The sequence below is a fragment of the Protomyctophum parallelum genome, assembly GCF_964188405.1.
Source record: "Protomyctophum parallelum genome assembly, chromosome: 7".
NCBI lineage: Eukaryota > Metazoa > Chordata > Actinopteri > Myctophiformes > Myctophidae > Protomyctophum > Protomyctophum parallelum.
In genome coordinates, this window is record NC_139705.1 from 11,598,706 (window position 1) to 11,622,127 (window position 23,422).

General features: G+C 44.6%; 1 protein-coding gene across 2 annotated transcripts in view; it reads left to right on the forward strand.

Annotated features, from left to right (window-relative positions):
- rerea (arginine-glutamic acid dipeptide (RE) repeats a) overlaps nucleotides 1–23,422 on the forward strand; it is a 176,597-nt gene that overhangs the window by 67,973 nt on the left and 85,202 nt on the right. For both annotated transcript variants that reach the window (XM_083769374.1, XM_083769373.1), the window contains one exon: nucleotides 3,024–3,561. In XM_083769374.1, the coding sequence (XP_083625500.1) occupies nucleotides 3,168–3,561 (394 nt within the window). In that variant the 5' untranslated portion in view covers nucleotides 3,024–3,167. The remainder of the gene's footprint in view (nucleotides 1–3,023; nucleotides 3,562–23,422) is intronic.

Sequence of the window (23,422 nt, forward strand, 5' to 3'; positions counted from 1 at the left end):
TCTCTCTCTCCAGCCGCTGCCCCCTCCTTCTCTTTTCCATTAAGACAGCTGGTTTCTTTCAAAGGGTCCTGGCCTAGTGATTGATGTGTAATAGCTGCAAGCCTCACCTGCCCCCTCACAGTGTTATTCATCGGCTAGGCAGGCAGCGCCGCTTTTTACTGAGCACTTTGTTTCCCTGGCAGTGGGAGGGGAGCCCTCTCTTTTTTCCCTTTCTCTCTCAGCCATCATACATTATGACTTTTCATTGCTACAATATTACTACTTCACTTCATACTGACTCGCTGCATTTTTTTCTCGTTTGTTCAACTTCGAATTGCTCTTTTGTCCGCATCAAGCAATAGTTGTACTCACAACAATTTTAGACATCAACCCATGAGCATAGTGCTAATTAACTACCGTCAATTCAGTTAAGCAATTTAGTACAATTGTACAGTATATGCATACTGCAACATATGCGCACAGTGTAGTGTAACTACAATGCTTGCTGTTCCACCAGCATGCTAATTAATCAAATACAAGACTAGGAACAACACAGTAATGTAAAATATGCCCAGAAGCATGCTAATGACAAGACCCTGATTGTAAAGTTGCCGGTTGAGGCTCCTAGTTGTCGCCTAACAAGTCAAATAGGCTAGCCTTCCATTCGCAACAGTTGAGAGTCGTCAATGCTTGCTGTGGAAGAGGCTTATGTTGCTGATTGGAGGAGAGAAGAGGTGCTTAGCTCACACACAGGCTCTGGCAGTCCCAGGATTAGAGAGCTACTATCAAATGATACCTCCGTCAATATTTTCATGTTCTTCACACCTCCAACACACACTGCTGTATATGAAGGCAGAGGGGACAAAGTATGTGTTTTGGTGTGTGTGTGTGTGTGTGAGTGTGAAAGGGTAGGTATGTGTGTGGGGGTTTGTGTGTTATTTCCCTCCTAAGCCTGTGGGTGAGTGTGTTTGTATGTATGCGCGAGTGTGCTCAGCAGCCCAGTGGTCGCCGTGGTAACTCATCAGTAGATGATTAATAAGGGCTGTGATGAGGTTGTGGTTTAATCGGGCCCAGTGTTTGTGTTGAAGCCAGCGACAAGAGCAGCTGCCCTGTCAGTTGGTGTCTGCTCACGAGATGACAGGCCCTGCCGCTGTCAAACGCACCTCAACCATTGCACTGCCTGCCAGCCAAAAAGCTTTTCATTCTTTACTTTCCTTTCTTTTGAGCTTTCTCTTTCATTCTTTCATTTTTTTCTTTCTTTCTCTATCTCTATCTTTCTCTTTTTCACCTCCCTCTTTTCCTTCTCCTCAACTTGCATCCTGCTCTGTCTTGGCTCATCCTCCTTGCAGACACACTGCATAATTTTCACTCCCGGGATGGTATTGTGCTTTCGGCTCATTCTCTCCTTGCATTTCCCCCAATCTCTCTCTCTCTCTCTCCTTCACTCTTTCTCTCTGCTGGGCTGCTATCACAGTCTTGGTAACACGGGTGCTGATTGCCAGGTCTGGCCCCTCTGGGGGCTGTAATAGCTATTTCTAGTTAATCTGTAGTGGGGGGAAGAAAGCAAACACTGGCAAGTAAGTGAGAAGCCTCCTTTGTAAGGCTGCTGTGTAGGGGCAGTGTAGTGTGAGCAGCTCACTCCGAGGGCTCTGCCCACTCATGTGTGCGTTTATGCGGGTTTTCATTATAGCCTGGGAAGGTGGTATCTGGCTCTTTTTGAGTGAATGATGATAGGCTGAAAATGGCAGTGGGCTGGGCATGGCAAATCACTGGCTTCTCTCTCTCTCTCTCTCTCTCTCTCTCTCATTCTCTCCTCTCTCTCGCTCTCACTCTCGCTGCCAGTGGATTGCCATGTTTTCCCCTCCAGACCTGTCACTTCACATTAGCATGGCGATGACTGTCAGTCAGACATGGCTGGGCCGAGGCACAGTCCAGCCAGCCACAGTGTAAACACGCACGCACAAAAACACTCAGAGGCAGATAGATGAATACAAATTTAGCCTGTTGTCATCACGGCCGCTCACCAGAGGAACGAGCTAGCGAGGGTTTACTACAACTCTCCAGTGGTGCTGTAAAAGAGGCAGTGTGTCGTGTGCTGAAAAGCCCCTGGACACGGTGTCTCTGAGGAATCCTGCTGCTTGTAAGCCTCCTATCCTCAACCAAAGTGTGCCATGCAGCCTTTCTGAAGATTGCTAATACAGCGGGGAATCCCCCTTTAGGTTATTGTGAGAAAATACATGCAGTGCCTGTCTCTTTCTCCTCTCTCACGCTTTCCTCTTTTTTCACTCCCTCTCACTCACTCTCCCTCTTTTTTTTAACTCCCTTTCCCTCCTCTCTCTCTGAAATGAGGCGAATAGACTTGAGCAGGAGGCTTGAAGGTTGTGTTCTTTTGATAGAGCTGCTCAGCGCTCTCCAGAGTATACATGACTGTGGAGGAGAGTGCTAACAATTACTCTGAGGTTAAGAGCCAGCACAGCTCATTGCCTGACTTCCAGGAGCTAATCTCTAAGTCTTTTCCACCACCATAAGAAATTACCCTTTTCAGTCACAAATACACCCACGGTAGTTAGTCGCAAATGCCCGTTGACTTACTGCCGGGGTTTTCAACCTTTTTCATTTCAAGGCCCATTATTTATTCAGCATTTGAGCCACGGACCACCATTTTATGAGATTTAGCCTCTCAGACCCAAGTTTTAGAATATTTTCTTGTTGTCACATAGGATTTTGTCCACAATTCCATGATGTATTGATGTGGTACCATTAGTAGAGACAACGGGAATTTATCAAAAATAACGATTATTCTACATTCTCTAATTGTGTAGACTTCTTGTAAATTTAGTAATTTGATGTTTAAAATAATTGAACTCTTGAGAGCATAAAATTAATCTCAAGAGTACATTTGGTTACAAACTCCATTTAGCTGGGGACCACCTGGAACCCCCTCAGGGACCACTGGTGGTCCCCGGACCACTGGTTTGAACACCAGTGACTTACTGCAATGTAATTGACCACATTCTCACTCGTCTTCTCTTTCACGTCCACAGCTCTTCTGAAACACTGGGGTTGTTGGTGTGGCCGAATTTTCCCTGGATTTGAGCGGTAAATTCAGAAGACTGAAGCCCAGGCTCACAGTCTACCTTTCACGGAGGCCCAGCCGTGAGAGGACTGAGGAAGGCACGTGGCGGATCATGACGGCCGACAAAGACAAGGAGCGGGATAAGGAGCGTGACCGCGACAGAGACAGAGACCGCGACAAGAGGGAGGGAGGGAACGGGAAGGCCCGCCGACAGATGGTGGACTGCAGCGACCGCGGCGACCGCGACAGCGAGAGCGCCAGGCCCCGGCGCAGCTGCACGCTGGAGGGCGGGGCCAAGAACTATGCCGAGAGCGACCACAGCGAGGACGAGGACGGCGACAATGGCGGCAACAGCAGCGCGGGAGGGGGGGGCAGCGGCACGGCCGAGGACGGTGGCAAAAAGGGCAAGAAGAAGTCGCCCAAGAAGAAGTCGCGCTACGAGCGCACGGAGAACGGAGAGATCACGTCCTTCATCACGGAGGACGACGTCGTTTACAGACCTGGTGGTGAGTAAACCGGCTGCCGCTGTCGGCCAATCGCATTGTGTACATGCAGTAACCGCAGTATATTACACACACGTTTATCAAAGTTGATCAAGTCATTCAATTACTTTTTTATCATGACGCTAATTGCACTAATTTTGCTCTTGGCACTTGGTACTCAAGACATTAAAAAACAATGTCAGATATGATTACCATTCTGGGTAATGTTATTCCAAGTTGACACTCATTGACACATGAAAGCGTTTGTGATGCTCCTACGGGTGTAAGTGAAATGGCTATTGGCTCAGTGTTTAGAGGCCCCTCAATGTGTGGTTAAAATTTAGGCTTGATCGGACGATGAATTTCTTTTCGTTTTTTATTATTTACAAAATGGCATTGATCTGTCAAACACAAAACAGGTGTGAAAACATAATGTCCGCCTCTCAGCCTTCCAAAACAAAAACCCAATCCTTCCCAGTTAATTGTGCTCCATATAAGCTGCTGAGGTGCTTGTATTTATGTAGACTATCAGCATCAGCAGGAGAAGAAGTGGTCCCTACGGCGGGCCACAGATACACACATCACACCATCAATGCCAAGTTGTCTTACCCCAGCCTCCCTTCGTCTCCGGCTCTTGTCTATAAAGCAAAGTGGTGCTTGGCCAGAGTGACGACTGGCCTCCATAATGATTTCATTCCAGGTGATTCATATTGATAGTATCCTTTCACTTCTTAGACCAGGAGGGCTGGCGGTAGTCTTGTTTCCCGGAGAGACGTTTGACCTGCGCTGTAGTGTCTTTATTGCATGGGATGAGAGAGGCTGCAAAGAGAAAGTACCATTGTCCCTGGCTGTAAATGCGGCCTCTTTTTCACCTGCTGTTTGTAAATTGGTTATACAAGAGGGGGAATGTCAACTTTGGCTGTTGAAAGGAAGCCAGCCTACTTAGCTAGCTGTGTGTGTGTGTGTGTGTGTGTGTGTGTGTGTGTGTGTGTGTGTGTGTGTGTGTGTGTGTGTGTGTGTGTGTGTGTGTGTGTGTGTGTGTGTGTGTGTGTGTGTGTGTGTGTGTGTGTGTGTGTGTGTGTGTGTGTGTGTGTGTGTGTGTGTGTGTGTGTGTGTGTGTGTGTGTGTGTGTGTGTGTGTGTGTGTGTGTGTGCGTGCTCCCTTTCTGCTCCAGATCATTGCTAGCCCTCTGCACCTAAATCATCACCGCCGTGTCTTTTCATTTATCTACCAGCCAGCGAAAGGTCAAGTAGTGTGGGGGAGAGGGGGAGGGCGGATGCGCTCCACATTGCCTGCGTATTTAATGGGAAGATGTAGCAAATTACAGCCTGTGTGTTAGGTTATCTTCATCTCCAGCTACTTCTCCGCTCCCCAACGCACAAACACCCTCCCCTTTTTACTGCTAAAGAGAATCCTTCATGTCTCTCACACAAACGTATTGCACGTGCACACATGCACATGCATTCACACACATCCTCTCTCTCCTTGCGGAATAATACTGAATGACGGAGCATGCGCGAAAACACCTGTAAACCTGTGATGCAACAATTAACACATTATGTGCCCTTTCAAAATGGCGACCCAGGGTGCCCACTTTTAGACCCACTTTTTGACATAATAATAAACAAAGAATAATAAAAGACGTCCACAGACAGCACTACATGCGGTAAATCCTAGGGCCTGATGGAGGGGAAAGTAACTGGTTGGAATAACGTGTTTCTACTACGTCCTCCCAGGGAAACTACCCCCCTCTCAGGTGATAAAGACCTAGGGAAATGAAAAATACAGGCATTTTATTTTGAAGTTTCACTAAAACAGAAAGCTGTGTTTTTTTTCAACCAATCAGAACGTTGCATCCCTCCAGGCTATGACGTAGCTCTGTTACATGCGCGACGCATGCACACGTATGCAGATTGTTCACAAAGTAACAGACGGGCAGCAAAGCTCGTGGCTTATTTCTAACTTATAAATAAATATGCTGATTAAGTTTAAAATCAGTAATACACTGTCATCTTGAATGAGATAAAAAGGTTTTAGAGTAGTTCTGTAATCAGAACCAGCTGTGTTTGGAGGACTACGCAGCCATGGGAATAAAGCAGGTGAATGAAATAAAGATATTTTTTTATTCATGCGACACTCGACCCGTCCTCACGCATCACATTTTCATTCAAAGAAAGGAAAAAATATTTGTATGGACTTTTGATATAAAAAAACCCACAAAATGAAATGTTCCCATTGTTTTGGCATCCATTGTTAGATATGCCCATATGATTCACTTAACATTTTATTATCCTTAATATCACAATCCAAATCATATCCATAATGTACCAACTACATAACTACTCTTTTATGGGAGCGAAGAACAACAACTTCTTATTTTTTTACTTGTTTATTGGTAGCAGGTTTCAACAATTTAAGTTCAGTTTGAACATACCATTTTTTTCTCCCTGACCCATCCCTCCCCCCACAGTTATCGTCATCATTAAAATACATATCACACAAAATCACAAAAAATAACAATAATAATTGAGTACAGACATACAAAAACAACAACCATGCATATTGACCAAGCGTAAACGGGACACAAAAATAATAATAATTTAAGCACAGATGACAAAAACAATATAAATAACAAAAATAAAATAAAATAAATACAATTATAAGTTGGGTTATTCGAGTTCAAGTTATGTTAAAAGAACAACATCTTTTAAGCAGGCATACCTGTATGAATGTCTCGAGGATAGGAGACGGCACGTTTTATAATTAATCTCCGCAAGCCATCAAACTGTTCTTTGTACTAGGCTCGGATGCAGGTGACAAATTATGGCAATCTGTCGGTTCTCCATCTTTTTCTGCTGTGTTCATCCTCTTCAAATAGTGCAGCATGTTTACAAGTTGTAACTAACTAAGTGACAGGATGATCAGTACCACACCATGGTCTTGTGCTGTGCATTTGAGCACAGTGGGAATCCGTAATCTAGAGCACCTGCGCGTTGTAATAACATATTGATACTTGGTGCCAGTGTATTGATAAACATGTAGCAAGATGAAGTACGGCGATATATCGTGGTATTGATTCATTTTTTCCTATACCTAGAATGGACCAAACGTTGTGAGCGACGTGCTGCAATAAACATGGAACAATCTATTCCTTGACAGGAAACAGGACTCCATATAGCCTACACTTTTGCAATGTGTTTTTGTTTAAATAGAATTAATGCACACAATTCAGAGAAATGTGACAAGAAGGAAGTTTTCCCCTGAGGGATAATTCCATGCGGGGGTTTGCAAATCACAATCTCTTCGTCTTCAGTCGAGTCTGGTTTTTGTGAATAGTCTGCCGCCATAACCACATGGAATGCCTGTTTCAATTTGACCTACATTATCATTTTGAATCAATTAAAGTGACTCCTGTGTCGTGTGCATCCAGTGCAGCGCTCTAGCGGGTCAGGGGGCTGTCTACGGAGTGAAGTGTTTGTCCCACAGATGGTTTTCTGTGATCTCGCGAGGCCAGATGCTGAGGCAAGGTCACAGTGCCCCAGGGCTACGCGAGAACTCAAGATTATTAATTATTCTAAACTACTATATATATTTTTCCATTGAAACCTCAACCCCCCCCTCACCCTGCACGCAGGCATGCGCGCCCACACACACACACACACACACACACACACACACACACACACACACACCATGCTTCTTTAGTAGCAGTGTAATCTGGTTGACTAAATTATCTCGTGTGTATCAGTGGAGGACCTCAAGCAACCAGCCACACTAAACCAAAGCCTGCCTCTCTCTCTCTCTCTCTCTCTCTATTTTTCCCTCCCTGACATGGACTCCATTGAAGCCTTTTTTCACTCTGCATTTCATGTTTAATAGAGAGAGCACCACTGCTTTGTCTCCCAGTCAGTCATGCGGAGAATGGGTGTGTGAAAGGAGGGGGGGTTATGAGAGGAGAGAAAAAAAGGCGGAAGCAGTCAGTCACTTGGATGAAACATTGAAAGGGCACATAAACAAAGTGGAGCCCCTTGGCGGATTAGCCTAGACGGATATTTAGATATTTACACCCGAGCTCAGCAGAGTCTGTGTGTGTGTGTGTGTACGGTATATATATGTGTGTGTGTATATTGTTTTAATTCATTGATGTTTTTATTTGAATTATATTTTATTTATTATTTAAATATTATTTTTTAGGTAATTTGATGACTTAGGTATATGGACTTATGGAGCTATGGAAAACCCTTCCCTCTCTATGATGATGAAAATGTAAAATTGCAATTGTTTTGAGATGTATCTCTTATCCTTTGTAAGTGAACCATTGTATGTTTGTGTATTGTAGCCATTGTATGTTGTGGTGAATGATCTGTTGTTTTGTGTACTGGACAAGGAACAGGAAGAATAGCCATGCTTTTTGCAAGTGCTAACTGCTAATGGGAATCCATAATAAAGTAAAATCATCGCTAAAATGCACACAAACACACAAAGCTGTGTATAGGAGGGGCTAGCACCCCTCAATAATATTCAGCGAGTGGCACTGGGTGAAAATTCCTTGTTGATACCAGAGGTCAGAGGTCAGAACAGCCAGACTGGTTTGAGCCCATAGAAAGGCATAATAACTCAAACTACAGTGCGGAATTGTGAGTGTGGTAAAGCGCACAAATGCGCTTTTTAAGCGTTTTTAAAACGTTTTATACATTTTTTAAATGATTTAAGCGCTGGCGTGCAGTAGTCTGCTTGCCTATAGTATAGGCCAGTGGTTCCCAAACTTTTCCATGTCAAGGACCCCCAAATTGACACTCATTAGCCCCCGGACCCCCATTTGAAAACATACGCCAGGGACCCTCACAAGAGAAGATTTTTACGGCTCTAGCAGTGATTCTCAACCCGTTTAATTTCAAGGACCCCCAGTTTGACATGCATTATTCTACGGACCCCCATTTAATGGCATTTCTATCTCTGGGACCCCCAATTTATATTGTAAACTCAATGTTAAGTGTAAAAAAGTGTAACAAAGGAACCAAATGGACCCGTAAGGGTCCATCAGGGTCCATTTGGTTCCAAACTATAATTTAGCTGGGGACCCCATGGAACTCCATCAAAGACCCCTGGGGGTCCCCGGACCCCACTTTGGGAACCACTGGTATAGGCAACCACACTAGTAATAACCTCGTTAAAACCGAGGTATGCATCTCTGAGTGCACACCACGTTGAACCTTGAGGCAGATGGCTACAGCAGCAGGACACCACGCCAGGAGCCACTCCTGTCAACTGAGACCAAGTCAAACTGAGACTACAATTTGTACACTAAAAGTGGACAAAAGATTTTGATTCCTGCTGCTAACATTTGGAATGTCGGGTCAGAATCTGGCCACTACAACGTGAAAGAATCGATCGATCCTGCCTTGTATCAACAAGGCAGTCCACGTTCAAACAGCTGTACAGGCGTACCTAATAAAGTGACCGGTCACCGGTGGATAATTATATATATAGTTTTTATATATATCCCTTCAGTCTGGGATTCGAGTTGCCCCAATGTCACAACCTTCTACCACCATGCTGTCTGTAGCTGCCTGGCCCTGGTAGCCGATTTGGTCAGGATTAGAGGTGGGGGGTTACTTGGCATCACCCTCAGTCGACAGTAACACAAGAACACCAGCCTGTAATTTACCTCCCTTTGTGTCAACATGGAAGATCCACCACCTCAGCCATTGACCTCCTGCTGGCTCCTCTGCTTATTGTTCAAGTGATCGTGTGTGTGTGACTGTGTGTGTGTGTGTATGTGTGTGTGTGCGCGCATACAGTGCATGTTCCTCCTGCGTGGTCATTGACAGCGCCCTTCATGCAATCAGATTTGATATGCGCGGCTTAGGCAGACACAAAGCTCGCAATGGATTATGATTTGCTAAATGTAAAATCCGTTTATGCCCCTCTAGTGACACACAATATGTAAAACTGACCACCCTGGGAGAGGGATTTGCACCATCCGAGACAAACGCAAGGGGGAATTGGAGCAAGGGCATGATCTATAGCGAGAGAGAACGAGGGGAATATAGAGAGGAAATTGCAAGGCGAAACACCTTTTTTAATTGCTTTTGTCTCACAGACAGCCTGACAAACATGTAGGCCTCAGCACATTGAGGTGATAAGAGGTAAGCTGCATTGAAACCCTTTGCACACCTCAAGTCCCAGACACCCCCCCCCCCCCCCCCCCCTTCACCACCACCACACACCACATCCCATCTCTTCTATCCCTAGAAAATGGGAGCAGGCAGCTTAGGGCGCATCGATTGGATGAGATGGGGGGTGGAAGTGTAGCCAGCCAATAGGGGGGCCTGTAGCTAAACCAAGCTCTGCTGCTGTTTTTTTTTAAGGCAACGGCAAATGTGTCTGTGAACGATGACCATGGGAGAGTGCTGGCCCAAGCCCGACAGTGTGGTCTGTCGCTGGGGTGGACAGCCCAGTAGCTATGCAGGCAGACGTGACCAAGTGATCGATCCATGAGCCTCCTGAAATGGAGGAGCCCTGACTGCCTCCCCCAGGCCAGGCCAGGCCAGACAGACTCTTTGCTGTGCTCTCCACCCCCAGCCCCAGATTATAGATCCTTTCTTAGGAGATTATACACAATGCCACGGGGGATCAATAGCAGACACCCCACCTTCTCTGCATGCGACATGTGCACAAATATGTCAGTACTTCACATATAGTTACACTTGCAAGTTGCCACCTTACCGGGCATACGTAAAATGCTAGCACTCATAAGCACTAAGACTTTGTGCTAGATTAATTCATAACAGAAGCTCACAATCTTTACAATTCAGGCATTTAGCAGACGCTCTTAATCCAGAGCGATTTACATTAAAGGACCACTTCACCACTTTTCAACATCTTTTCATATAATTGGTCCTCATAATGTTCATGATAAAACACAACCATTTTGTTCTACTCGGTCTGTGTCTCATAGGAGGGCTGTGGGCAGTTCAGACACCCGTCCACCAGTGACATCATCGTTAGGCAGATTTATTTTAAAACGAGATTTGTTTTAAAATGTATTTAGATTTGTATTATCGTGAGAACAATGGCTTCCATTTTTGCATTGCAACTTTTCAGGAAAAGAAAGTCTGCAGTTTCTATTAGCTTGAATTCCCCATCGATGATGTCACTGGTGGACGGGTTTCTGAACTGCCCACCCTCCTATGAGACACAGACGGAGTAGAAAGAAATTGTGGTATTTTATCATGAACCAATGCGAACCAATTATAGGAAGAGTTGAAAAGTGGTGAAGTGGTCCTTTAAGCAATAACAAAAAACAAGTAGTTATCATGAATCATACGTAAGCTAAGAACGTAACGGTGGAATATCTATAAAATACCATCTAAGTTTACAGCAAACACACTGGCGCCTGTATTTGCAATCATTATGGTGATTTATGTTTAGATTTCACTTTAGAAACAAGGCAGTTGTTCAATACCCTGGGTGATACTTCTGTGAACACAGAATGTGCCTCCAACTACCAACAACATTTACCAGTGAGCAGTGTATTATATTCAACAGTGAATCCGCCCATGGCGAAAGGGCCTTTCTGTGTGGAGTTAGCATGTTCTCCGTGTGTCCCCTAGGGTAGGTACCCTCACAAAATACATGCAGTATTCCTGGTCTCTAAACTACCTCCCCCTGGCCAGCCGGGGCGCCTCATGGAGGGGAAAGGAACTTGTAGGAATAACTTGTTCCTCCCTTCCATGCGCTACGTCCGGCCGGGGAAACTCCCTTGTCAGGTGAAAAGAAGCAGCTTGGACTCCTCATCAGTCAGTCCCCTGCCCCCCCCCCCCCCAGGTTGGCAGAGGAAGTGTAGCACCCAGGATTACATCAGATAATTGACACTGGGTGAAAGAAATGGGTTGCAAAATCGTGGGATAAACATTCTAGAAAAAGAAGAAAAGAAACAGTGAATCCAAACCCAAAATGAAATAAATGTTCGTATTCCTCAGTCACTACAGCTCCAGAATCACGTTACTCAGTGTGCAATAATGTTCAAATGTTTCAAAACGGTTCCAAAGAATGAAGCAGCACGAACCACACAGTCAGCAGTTAGTGAATGGCCCGTTCACTTCCCTGTTCAACCCCTGCCGTAAATATATGGATGAGATCCCCATCCTTGACTCGCGTCGATATGGCCACTGGAATACCAGCCTACTAAAGTGCTGTATTCACGGACCCGAGGCAGTTCACTATACTATAGATGGCGGGTATCGCTGCAGGTATAGCACGGTGCTAGCTTCACACACTGACAGGCAGCCTCTACTACACGCCCAGCTCCTTTGATTCATTCACAAAACGTGCGTGAGTGCTTGGGGACGTGTGACGTAGCAATACTGCTAAAGGTGCAGATCGCCACAGTATCGTAGCGTTTAGAAATGCAAATCGGTATCGAATCGTTTTGCTATCGTTTTGCTACTCGATTGTATCAATCCTACATTCTTGTGCGTGGTATTTAGCCATTTTAGAAGAAAAAGAAAAAGAGGGGTTTAATTACTTACTTTAAAATAATGTCAATGTATTTTAAATAGTTACTGTATCGATTTCAAATCATTGAATCGTATATCCAATATCGTCCATGTATCGTATCGCTGTTAAGATCTATCGTTACACCCCTATTTGCAATGATACTATTACACATGTGTAAATTGCGACGTTGATGTTGGACCTAACACACTCATGAGCACGTGCAGTCTCTCTCTCACTCACTCACTCACTCACTCACTCACTCACTCACTCACTCACTCACTCACACACACACACACACACACACACCCAGCACTACCCCTCTGCCCCATGCATTAATATCGTACGAGCTCTGCCCATTATGGTTACATCTGCACACCCTCAGCGTTAAATGAGCACAGAGCAGTTTACTGTGAATCACAGCCCACTCAGATGTGTTGCTTTGCAGCTCATCCCTTCTTTCCACTGCAGTGTGGCTCTCTGAGACGCTGCAGGCGGCTGGCTGCCATAGCACGTCTCTCCTTCTCTCTGACTGGCTGGCTGGACTGCTTTAAAATGGAGAGAGTTAATAGAAACCACCTGCAGTCTGCCTCCCCTCTCCCTTCTCCCCCTCTACCTCGCTCACACTCTCAACACAACATGGCTCCCTTAGCAGGCCCTCTAATGGTGTAATGACACAGCACGGTGTGGACGTCATCCCCTTTGTCAGCCCGACAGAGGTAAAGAAAAGAAAGAGACAGATTTGATTTAAACACGTTTCTCGGCTGTTGTTGGGTTAGTTCAGTGTTCAGGCTGCTCTCTCTTAGTCCAGTGGTTGGCAAACATTTCAGCTCAAGACCCAAAACTTAGGAAAATACATTATTAATTAATAACGAGCATTATTTAATAGTGAAAATCACTGATATACTAGCTCACACCGTGCCGTGATGTATTGTGCGCTTGTAGATCGGCTATTTTCACTATTTCTTAAATTATTCTTCAATTCTATATTTTTCTTCGTTTGCAAAGTGTCAGATTTGTCTGTGTGGAAATCTTTTGAAGTGAGTTTTTTTCTTTCTTTGCAGGAAACGTTACAAACGGGATTATTTAATCGCGACCTGTAAAAATGGCTCCCGAGTCGGGACCCCCATTTTTTACAGGTCACGATTAATTATCCCGAGTCGACGACCCATTGTTTGTGAAACTGCAGTGCGCTAGTAGTCCATTGTGCACAAAGAGAGAAGGAGATCACTGGCCGCGGTCCCGGAGGATCACCACTTGTGTGCATGCATGTAGTATGGGAGCCTATGTGGAGGGCATGTGTGTCGAGGTGGACAGCTGGCACTACTTGCTGCAGCCACCGCAGAACCCTAGGGAGTGTGAGTGTACGCGTGCTTGTGTCTGTGTGTGTCCACGCGCACGTGCGGCTGTGTGTGCAGAGGGAGTGTGTCTGACATACACATGTAGCACTAGGCAACCGACCGTCGCACCTCCCCCTCTCCCCTCCTCTCCTCTCCTCCGACTCAGATCCAGAACTTACTGCTGGCAGCCACAAGAAACGGCCCCTATCCTTTGACTGTTCCAGTCTGTACCCCACATCTCTCAACAAATTATTGCCTTTTGATCAGCTCAAGTAGGTCTGTTATCATGGACTTGAGTTTTTTTTATACTGCGCAATATCAATTTCTTACCGCTGCCAAAAAGGCTATAACACTGTAATATACACTAGCCACAATAAAGTAGGATAAGGAAGTCACATTTGGTTGTATTTTACATAATTCCCCTTGTCGGGAAGACAAAGGGGCCTTAAAACAGTTCCAGGAGTACAGTTTTAGGGTTTGTGGTAGAGGTTTTATGATCTATTTTTCTCATGTTCAGATTTAATTTTTAATTTATTTATATTATTTATTTATTCGGTTTTTTTATTTAGCTTTTATTTAACCAGGAAAGACTCATTGAGATTAAAATCTTTTTAGCAAGAGTGACCTGATATGACCAAGATATGGAAGCAGTGCAACCTGAACACATAAAGATTCCCCACAAACACGCCACTATTTACATGGCATCCAATAAGTAATACATTGGGAGTAGGTCAATCAACCCCTCATTAGACCAAGCACTATGATGTCGTGCTCCTTCAGAAAGATGCTGTCTAAATCCTTAATGGCCAGGTGGAGAACAGGACATCCTCCTGTAGTTTGCATTAGCTTTGACGGTCACATTGAGAGGTCTGGCCTTTGTCTTCCAACTAACCGCTCTTTTCATCCAGGTTGCCTGCAGTGCCAGACACAGTATAGGTCTACCTGCATCCATCTCATCGCATTAAGCTTCTCTAGCCAGGTCAGCAAGCAGCAAAGGCTTAGCACTGACAACTGACAACGGCTGACTGTTGCTTTCCATGCTCTCTCTCTCGTGTGTGTGTGTGTGTGTGTGTGTGTGTGTGTGTGTGTGTGTGTGTGTGTGTGTGTGCTAATCTGTCCATGTCCCTAAATAGTGTGGGTGGAACCGCTGTTTTTGCAAACAAATTAAGTAATTCAACAGTCCTCATACTGCATACACACTACGGTACATACATACAGTACATACATACTGCAGTGGGGCACGCATACTTACAAAGTTAGGCTACTTCCAGTCTGTGACTGTAATGGATAATGGCGTAATGACCGACGGTGTTGTTTCTCCTGCGAGATGGACTACACGCAACTAGCAGGAAAATTGAAATAACAATAAAAGCTTTTAGCACGAGCCGAAGTGATTTTTCTTCATGCCATGCTTTGTTTGTATAACACCGCATGCACAACACTTCTTCTGTCAGGATGTGATTTCTCTTTCCACACACTACTGCTACTTGTGTCCTGACTCCTGCACAGGGGACAGCTATGAAGTAGCTTGGTTGTATGCTGTCTGTTGCACGTCCTGTTTAAATCAAAAGTACCTGAAGAACATTCTGTGTTTCTCTGGGTTTTTTTCTGGTTTGGTGAACACTTTGGAGCCATGCACCGTCAAGTTGATTTTATTGTTTACAGAGTTGCTTTGTAATTGCTGTGTCCTGTCCACGCATCCGCTTTCTATGCGCCAGTGCATGGGTGCCACCTGCGCATTACCTTTTTGGCATGCTGTGTCCACGGCACACATTATTTCTGAATTTTACTCAGTTAAATAGGCCTAATTCAATAGAAGCACAATAATGAAACAATATGTTTTTCGAATATACTTACTACGTTTGTTTTGAGTCTTTAATAACTCTTTATGTATGCAAGAAGAGCTTATTCACTGACGTGTCAAAAGCAAATACAGAGCATATGGTGTTGCTGTATGTGTCCCAATCAAACCAAGATTGAATCCACCTGTTGTGTTCCAAAACCAGGCCCAACCATCTCATTAGCAACCTGTAATTTTACTATAATGTTTAAAAAAAAGTGTGGGCAGCCGTCCCAAGAAACTCTTAATTTCCACCCGTACAGTTGTATTATGGAGTTATGTTTTGGTTTGTAGTTGACATGTAGGAGACATTTTTGAGGGGTCCCCAACCCAAAAGGTTGAGAACCGTTGCAGTAGGCTATGATACTGTTAAAATCGCCAACGCAGGAGTTGCAGAGTAGCTTGCTCCATTGTGGTGCTTAATGCCTGTATTTGGCTACTTTTTTCAACATGTCATGTAGGCTAGTTATTGCAGGTTTGAGCACCCACCGGCAGAAATGTAAATCGGTGGCCTTGTTTATTGAGATGTGCCCTGTGGCCATATTGTTTCCACTGTTCTTATTTGGTTTGAACACCAAATCCAGAATAATCTAGTAAGAGAGTAGCGACACTAGCGTTGACTCCCATTGTAACAATGGAATGTGGAAGTGCTCATTCTATCTCAATGGGATAGTTCCAGCCATAGGAGCAATGTTTGGAACTATAGCCCACTAGAATTTCGCGGCCGCTCATCCCAGAGTTACGTTGCCGCGCACTATGAGAAGAAGGAAATTGCGGGAGTTGACTCCACATGTAGTAACGGATGGGTTATTAGTTATTATTATGTGTCCTTATTAGTGTAGTGTAGTGTAGTCAACACGTTATGGCTCATACACACTGCCCGGTATTTGCTCCGATTATGCTGTCGGGGAGCATTTTTGGCGCTGGCCGACAAAACCCCTGATCTGACGTTCAGCGGTGCCCAAAAGTTATAGATCACAAAGGCTTTGCAGGTAGAGCACATGACATGGCCCTAAAAATATATATAATTTTAATATAAAAAACTATTTTTGCATCTGCCGCTTGAGATGACCTGAGATGACTTGATTGATTGACATAAAAAAAGGCCTGTCAGCTCAAACACACAATGCAATTGTTGTTGTTGCGTACAATCATCAGTAGCAAAGTCAAATACCAAAAATAAAAACCCTACTATTTCCATTTCCCCCCCTCTATTTCCCATTTCTATTTTGTGCGTTTGTCTTATAGTTTCTCTGGCCTCTGTACTACTGCCACCTACCGTCCATTCATTGAATTACACAGTGGGTGATAAAAACACACCCCTTAAGACTAAACCCGACCCATCAGAGGTGTGGCTTCCAGAGGTACCTTTGACATGACATTTTGTGTGTGTGTGTGTGTGTGTGTGTGTGTGTGTGTGTGTGTGTGTGTGTGTGTGTGAAAATGAGCACCTGTGCTCAGCTACTTCCCTGTGTAAATAAAGAAAAAAAGAAAAGAAAAGAAAGGTACCTTTCAAAACCTATAGATGTCAGCCTGGTACAGACGAAGGGGACACCACTGTATGTAGCCTCAATTACATTTTGTAACTATTTTCTGCAATGGGATGATAGTTTTATTTGGTGGGTATATGACTGGTCGTTTTGAAAGTAGCTCTGAAGTAAAAAAAAAGTGTGGGCAGCCCTGGTATAGATGAATATATATATATATATTCATTCCGTGGGTAAATCCCTATAGGCTACCCACATATTGGTAGCCCAATATTGGCGTTATGCATTTCACTTGAACAATGTTGTGTGCGCACGTGCGCGTGCGGAGAAAGACAGTTATTTAATGAAACTCAAGATTATAACGTCCTGTCTCGCTGCCGCCGTGTATAGGCTGCACGGCTATTCCTGTGTGTGTGTGCGTGCTTGGCGTGGCGAGAGAGAGAGATCGTGGCTTCCAGGCGTGCGTGTGCGTGTGTGCGCGCAATCAAATGTACTTGGAAGTATAGCTGGCAGGCGAAATGGCGAATTCGAACGGTGTAATTGTAATAGTTTGGGACAAACCAAAAACTGTGAAAGAACAATGTTGATGTAACTAAGAGATTCGCTGAGAGAGCGATATTTAATATACAGAGATTTAGAAGGAATAAGCAAAATCGTGAGGCGAAAATTCCTCTCCTTCCTCGTTTCTCTTCTCCTGCGGGAGATCAAAATCAGATTCTGAGAGCTAGTGTGGGCCTATTAGAAGACAGGGCAGTGTTGCCAGGTTCGCGAATTGTAAGCGAGTCGTAGTGTGTGTTGAATGGCATTTGAATGGCATTTGTGGGCTTGTGAATGAATTTTCTCACATGTAATTTGTGCTCACTTGCATAGACCTGGCGAATTTAGCGTGGTGAAAGGGCAACAGTGTTCCGGGGGTGTGGGTGCTTCGGGCGATAATGTTTGTAGTAAACAGATGCATTGGCATGCAGTGTGGACGGGAGGCATTTTTGGTGGCAGTGCCAGTGTTTGGCGGGTGGTGTCGAGTTTTGGCGTTCGGCGCGATAGGAGGAGATAGGTCCCGAACACTGCGAAGGTAAGTGTGTGACGTCACTGCCGTGTGAGTGTGTGTGTGGGTGTAGTGTGTAAGATGGTGTTGTGGGTGTTGCAATAGCGACGTAGCTGTTGTGGCTTTGGGTTTCTTGCCATGTGTTGGGTACAGGTTCTCTAATGTTATAATAGATAGGCACCCGCTTTGCGGCGAGTTCAAAGCGTGTCGTCACTCTCTTACTAGATTAATCTGACCAAATCATAATGGTGGAAACGAAAAGCTGTATCGCAATACAATGCTGTTGCTTCGTTGCTGTCCATGACAAGGAGGTGATTTCCCGTTGAAACAGTCATGTCATTAATTTACAAATGTTGGTTCACTTAACACAGGCCCATGTGAACACAAACCGGAAAATGCAACAATGTAACAACTTGGTTCTTGTGAACGCCACCTTTACAGTATGATCCCTGTTTGTTTGAGACAATGTGTACGGGCAAAGTATTGCCATTTGTATTACTTTAGACTATTTTGACTATGCATATTTCACTGAGGCTACTGTTCAAATTGTAACTGGCAGTTACGAGTTTAACGGTTCCAACTGTCACATGTATGCTTATTAATGGGTGTTGCATCCAATCCATTTTTCATGCGGCTCCGGTTCTTTTAGCAGTTGAATTTATTACAACTGAAAAAAATGGCAAACTGAAGGACAGATGCACATGCACGGCTTCATATTCTTGGCTGCTTATTATGATCACTATATTGATTTTGATTGCTACATCTCATTTGTCTCTATACTGGAAATGTTCACTCACTTGGTGCTTGTAGTTTTAAGGATAATGTTGCCCACCATGTCACACCAGTTATACTTGGTCACAGTAATTCAAAGACACATGCATGCAATTATGGCAGGTCATTTCTTTTAAACTTCTTCTGTTTAACTTATTTGATGTTCACTACAACAAAACGTCGAAGTGTCCTTGGGCAAGACACTGAACCCTACATTGCCTCCAATGAGTCGGTCGGTGTAAGCTTGCCACCATTGGTTTGTGAATGTGGGAAGTGAGGACGCTGGCGTCTACTGTTCGCTGCTTCACCTCCCAATGTATGAATGAATGAACCATTGTAAAGCGCTTTGAGCACTTGAAAAGTGCTATAAAAATGCAATTCATTATAAAACAATGAGAACCAAAATGGTAATTAGGCTTGATATTGATTTTATTTTTCTTTCATTTCTTTTACATTTATTGTAGTATAGACTACCGTATTTCCCCTATTAGACATGGCTACTATTTCCACTCAGCTGGATATTATTATATACTGTGGAACACCCTGTATATGGTTGATAATTAATTTAATTAAGACTCAAGACATGGAATGGTAAACTATTTAATTTCTGCCAATATCTGGTCTGTGACATTTGCTTTCCAACTCCCTACGTTTTTTTAATTACGTAGTTAGTATACCCACCCAGTGATTTGATGGTATACAAACATGAATACCCCAACCCTAGTTTGTATGTTTCACTTCAAAGTAGACATAACAGGATTCTCAACATTTACAGTATGAAAAACATTTTAATGAATCATATGGAAATGTCTGCATCGACATCTTGGAACCTGCCTACCCCGTGTTATAAATGGAAGTCTTTCAGTTGGTAAGACTATGGTAAAGAGAGTGGTAATACGTTGTTATGCAAAATTATCAAAACAAGGATTATGAAGCCATATAAGTGCATTATAAATGGGCTTATAATGCATTATGGACCCAACCTGAATATACCAGCGTGTTCATTGTTTCATTGGGGGAACAAACGACGTGCCCATTGCTTTCCAACATAATTAACTAATAAGGCGGGTGTTCAGGTGTCCAACCCTCACAACCGGTAGGCTACTCTACTCTGTACCAGTGAGTACCGGACCAATTATTCACACACTGTAACAACAATATCCTTCATGCATGTAAGAAGGCTATAAGTGAACCATTATTGTTTTGTCGCTCCTTCCACAAGCGAACATAATCTAATGGCTTGCGTCCTGCCATTGTAGGCAGTATAGTAGCATTATAAAATGCAGAATTTAACTGCACACCAGCTGTTACCATAGACAACAAGGTCAGTAATGTCTGTAATTCATTATCTGTGTTGAATGAACCACTGGTATTCAACAATTGTGGGTGTCTGCAGCATTATGTCCAAAGGGTTCCCACCTGTCCACATTATAGTGGAGTGGCAGAGTTTTCAAAACGCGGACGGGGACAGCAGTGTTTTAAAATGTCTCTGTTTTTGGGGATGAAAAACAGCCCATTAGTGTGGTTAATAGCCCATTAGTGTGGTTAATAGTCCATTAGTGTGGTTAATAGGTGCAAACCAAACAAAGGTTAGGTTGTCGTCATTTTGCTGTAGCGTCAGATATAAATGAACATCAGGATTTTATAGTGTAGGTTGGAAGCATGATTAGCATAGTGCTATTCCCCCACTTTACAGACCACTTGTCAGTTCATTTCCCGTTCCCAGTCAAGAAAACACGAGGGACGACCCTGTGGAGTGTGTTATATCGAAGTATAGCAGTGCAAATCTGTAGAGATCTTTTCTTTTTTTCCTCTTTTAAGGGCCTTCTTCTCTCTGCTATCTCTCCCCACGCGAGAGGCTCTGGGAAAAGGGCTTTTTAGTGAAATCCAACCACCTGCCGACTGCTAAATGAGAAAGTGTGGGCTAGCTGAGAGGGAGAGGATGGAGGGCTGGGGGGGGGCTTGTCAAAGGGCCTCTGTTCTCCCCCAGGAGTCCAGTCAGCTGTAGGCCTGCCCTATTGTAGAGAGCTAGATGGTATCGCCTGCCAGGTATTTCCCTCTGCTTTCCAGGGAGGCAGAGGAGGGGTTGGGGGTGGCTGCTGTCGGGGTGATGGAAAGGGGATAGGGAGTGGAAAAAGGGGAAGAATCAGCCGGAAGAATGCGAGGAGTTGCTAATCCAGTAGGTGGCGGGGGTTAGAAAGGACTTGCTCCAGGAGCCAGGGCCTCTCACTGCTTGTGGTAAAACCACCCGCCACGCTAAGCAGACCTGCCCAGCAGGAAGTGACACAAGGTGGCCTGGGTCATCAGGTGCACTCTCCCCACTGGAGCTCGGTGGTGGTGGTGGATCAGTAACAAGTAAGACGCGCAAACGCGGGAAGCGAACGCAGCTCGTGTGTGTGTGTGTGTGTGTGCTACAGCTGCGCCCTCTGGTGGTGGGCGGGTGGTGTCACAGCGGGACAGACAGACAGACACACAGACATGATCTGCAGGGTCTCATAGTTAGTGCTTAGTGCGTTCGCAATGATACAATAGCGTGCTCTCGCTCTCTCTCCACCCCCCTCCCCCCCTCTCAATTCAATTTAAAAGGGCTTTATTGGCAACTTTTTACATTGCCAAAGCACAAGTGGAACAAAACAATCAAGATACAACAATATATGTAGTGTACGTATAAATATTCAATATAAATAAGAATTTAATAAAGATGTAAACAGATCTGTCTTACATTAACACTTTGCTTGTGAAACTATACAAATCATTGTGCATTATTTCAATGTTTTAGCATTCACTTAGTATAAAAACATTTGCGACAAGTAGCAGCATTGAATTAAAGTTAGTTGCTCTGTTAATATGAACAGTATTTCTATTATGTACCGAGGTCATTTGTTGTGTATGGGTACACACATGGATTTGTATTCCTTAAATTGCTTGTATTCCATTTGACATCCTTCTCCAGCTCAAAAATCATGCTGCTGTGTTTGCACAATGTTGTACTTCACCCAACAGATATGGGAGTTTTTTGGGAGTTCTCACTGTGTCTAGCCCCCCCTTCACACACACACACACACACACACACACACACACACACACACACACACACACACACACACACACACACACACACACACACACACACGTTCCATTATCGCATTCCTTTTGCTCTTTAATTTTAGGATCAGTAAACTCGAGGGGTTGGTGCAGATTTCCTAAAGGCTTGTACTGTGTGTGTGTGTGTGTGTGTGTGTGTGTGTGTGTGTGTGTGCACGCACGCTTGTACAGTGCACACGCGAGAGGCTTTGAGCCGAGTTCCCCTTTTAACAATGCAGGTGCGTCCTGCCTCATGGCCGTTCAACACCCGCAAGCATTGCTTAGGAATAAAAACAGCCCTCTCTGTTTTAATAAGTCTGCCATGCAACCTTAAAAAAACCCTTCATATTCCTGCTGTGTTATGCTGATCTCATGCCTCCCCTCTTCCCCTCTCTGTTTACAAAACACTGTTTTGTGTGTTCTTTTTTTTCTTCAAACATCATCATAAAAGTACAGGCAAGCCGACAACATTGCCAAAGTACCCTTCTCTTCCTCACTTCTCCCCTCCTCTTCCTCTCGGTTCACCACCGTTTTCATACTGCAGCAAATTAAACGGCAACTTATTTGACACGCAGAGAGTGGAGCTGGAGCATGGGACTCCGTTCCCTCACAGAGGCTAGGTGTGTTTTAGATTAGACATGCTTGGCAGCCATAGCAGAATGGCTGGCTGAACAATGAGCTACAGCTGGGAAGGAGTTGGTAGGAGGTGGTGAGGGGGGGGGGGGATAAAATGGCGTCGTCCCACACCTCCATGAATATTCTGCCTCTTTATCGCAGCACTGACGATGTAATTGGAGAAACGATGGCTGCCAGTGGATTTGGTTTCAATAGAGAGCTCAGGTTTTGAAGAGCTATATGATTAGGTTTTTCCCTGTGCTGTAGTATTGAGCTTTCTCTTCATGCTCTCCGTCTTTCTGGGTGGCGGTCGATAGAGGATCTTTGCAGGGAGGGGTATATGTGCTTTGAGTGAGAAAACGACAGAAAACGAGAGAGAGGGAGGTGGAACTCGTGGCCACTCAGGGGAAAAAGGCTCTCTTCTACAAAGGGCCTGTGGCTCTCCCTCCTATATCGCAGAGCGCAAACAGACGCACGCACGTGCACACTTCAACCTAAATCACCCATCGCCCCTCCCCCAACATGGACCCTTCTGAAAAAGAACGAAATCCTTCCCTCCCCTTCCACTTCTCCAGTTGAGTGAGGAGACCCACTTCCAAATGCACAAAATGGCTGGAATGTTTAACAAGCCAGGCTAACCCTGGAGAATCTATGTGGCCCCCCCACTCACTCACACACACACACCCCATGTCTGACTGAGCCCATTGCTTCCTCTGTTTAAGAGTTTGAACCTTGTCCCAGCGTTTACTTTCACATTCATTTAGCCTGGTGTTTTAGTCATTTCATAATGCCCTTGAGGTAACAGACTGTTAGCGCTGGGGATGAATTCTAAATGTGCTCTTTTGGCGAAGGAAGATAAAATGTTGTCTGAATGATTAAACCAGCCTTCCCTTTTAGTTCTTTTTTAAACCACCTACTGGTATCTCTCACTTTTCTCTCTCTCTCTCTCTCTCTCATGTAAGCTGCTGTACGTTCTTTGTACCTGTTGGTATACTCGTAGATATTGGGAACAGTCTCTTTAAATCTGGTGAGGTGAAGTGACACTAAAAACCCTAATTCCCCTGATTTGACTCCATCCAAACATGTCATCTCATCTCATTCAGATTAGTCTCTTTTGTTCTCTGGCCCCCTTTCTCCTCCTTTCCCCCCTGGCCCCCTCCGTCCCCTTGCTTCCTCTCTCTCTCTTTCTCTCCTCTCCGCACGT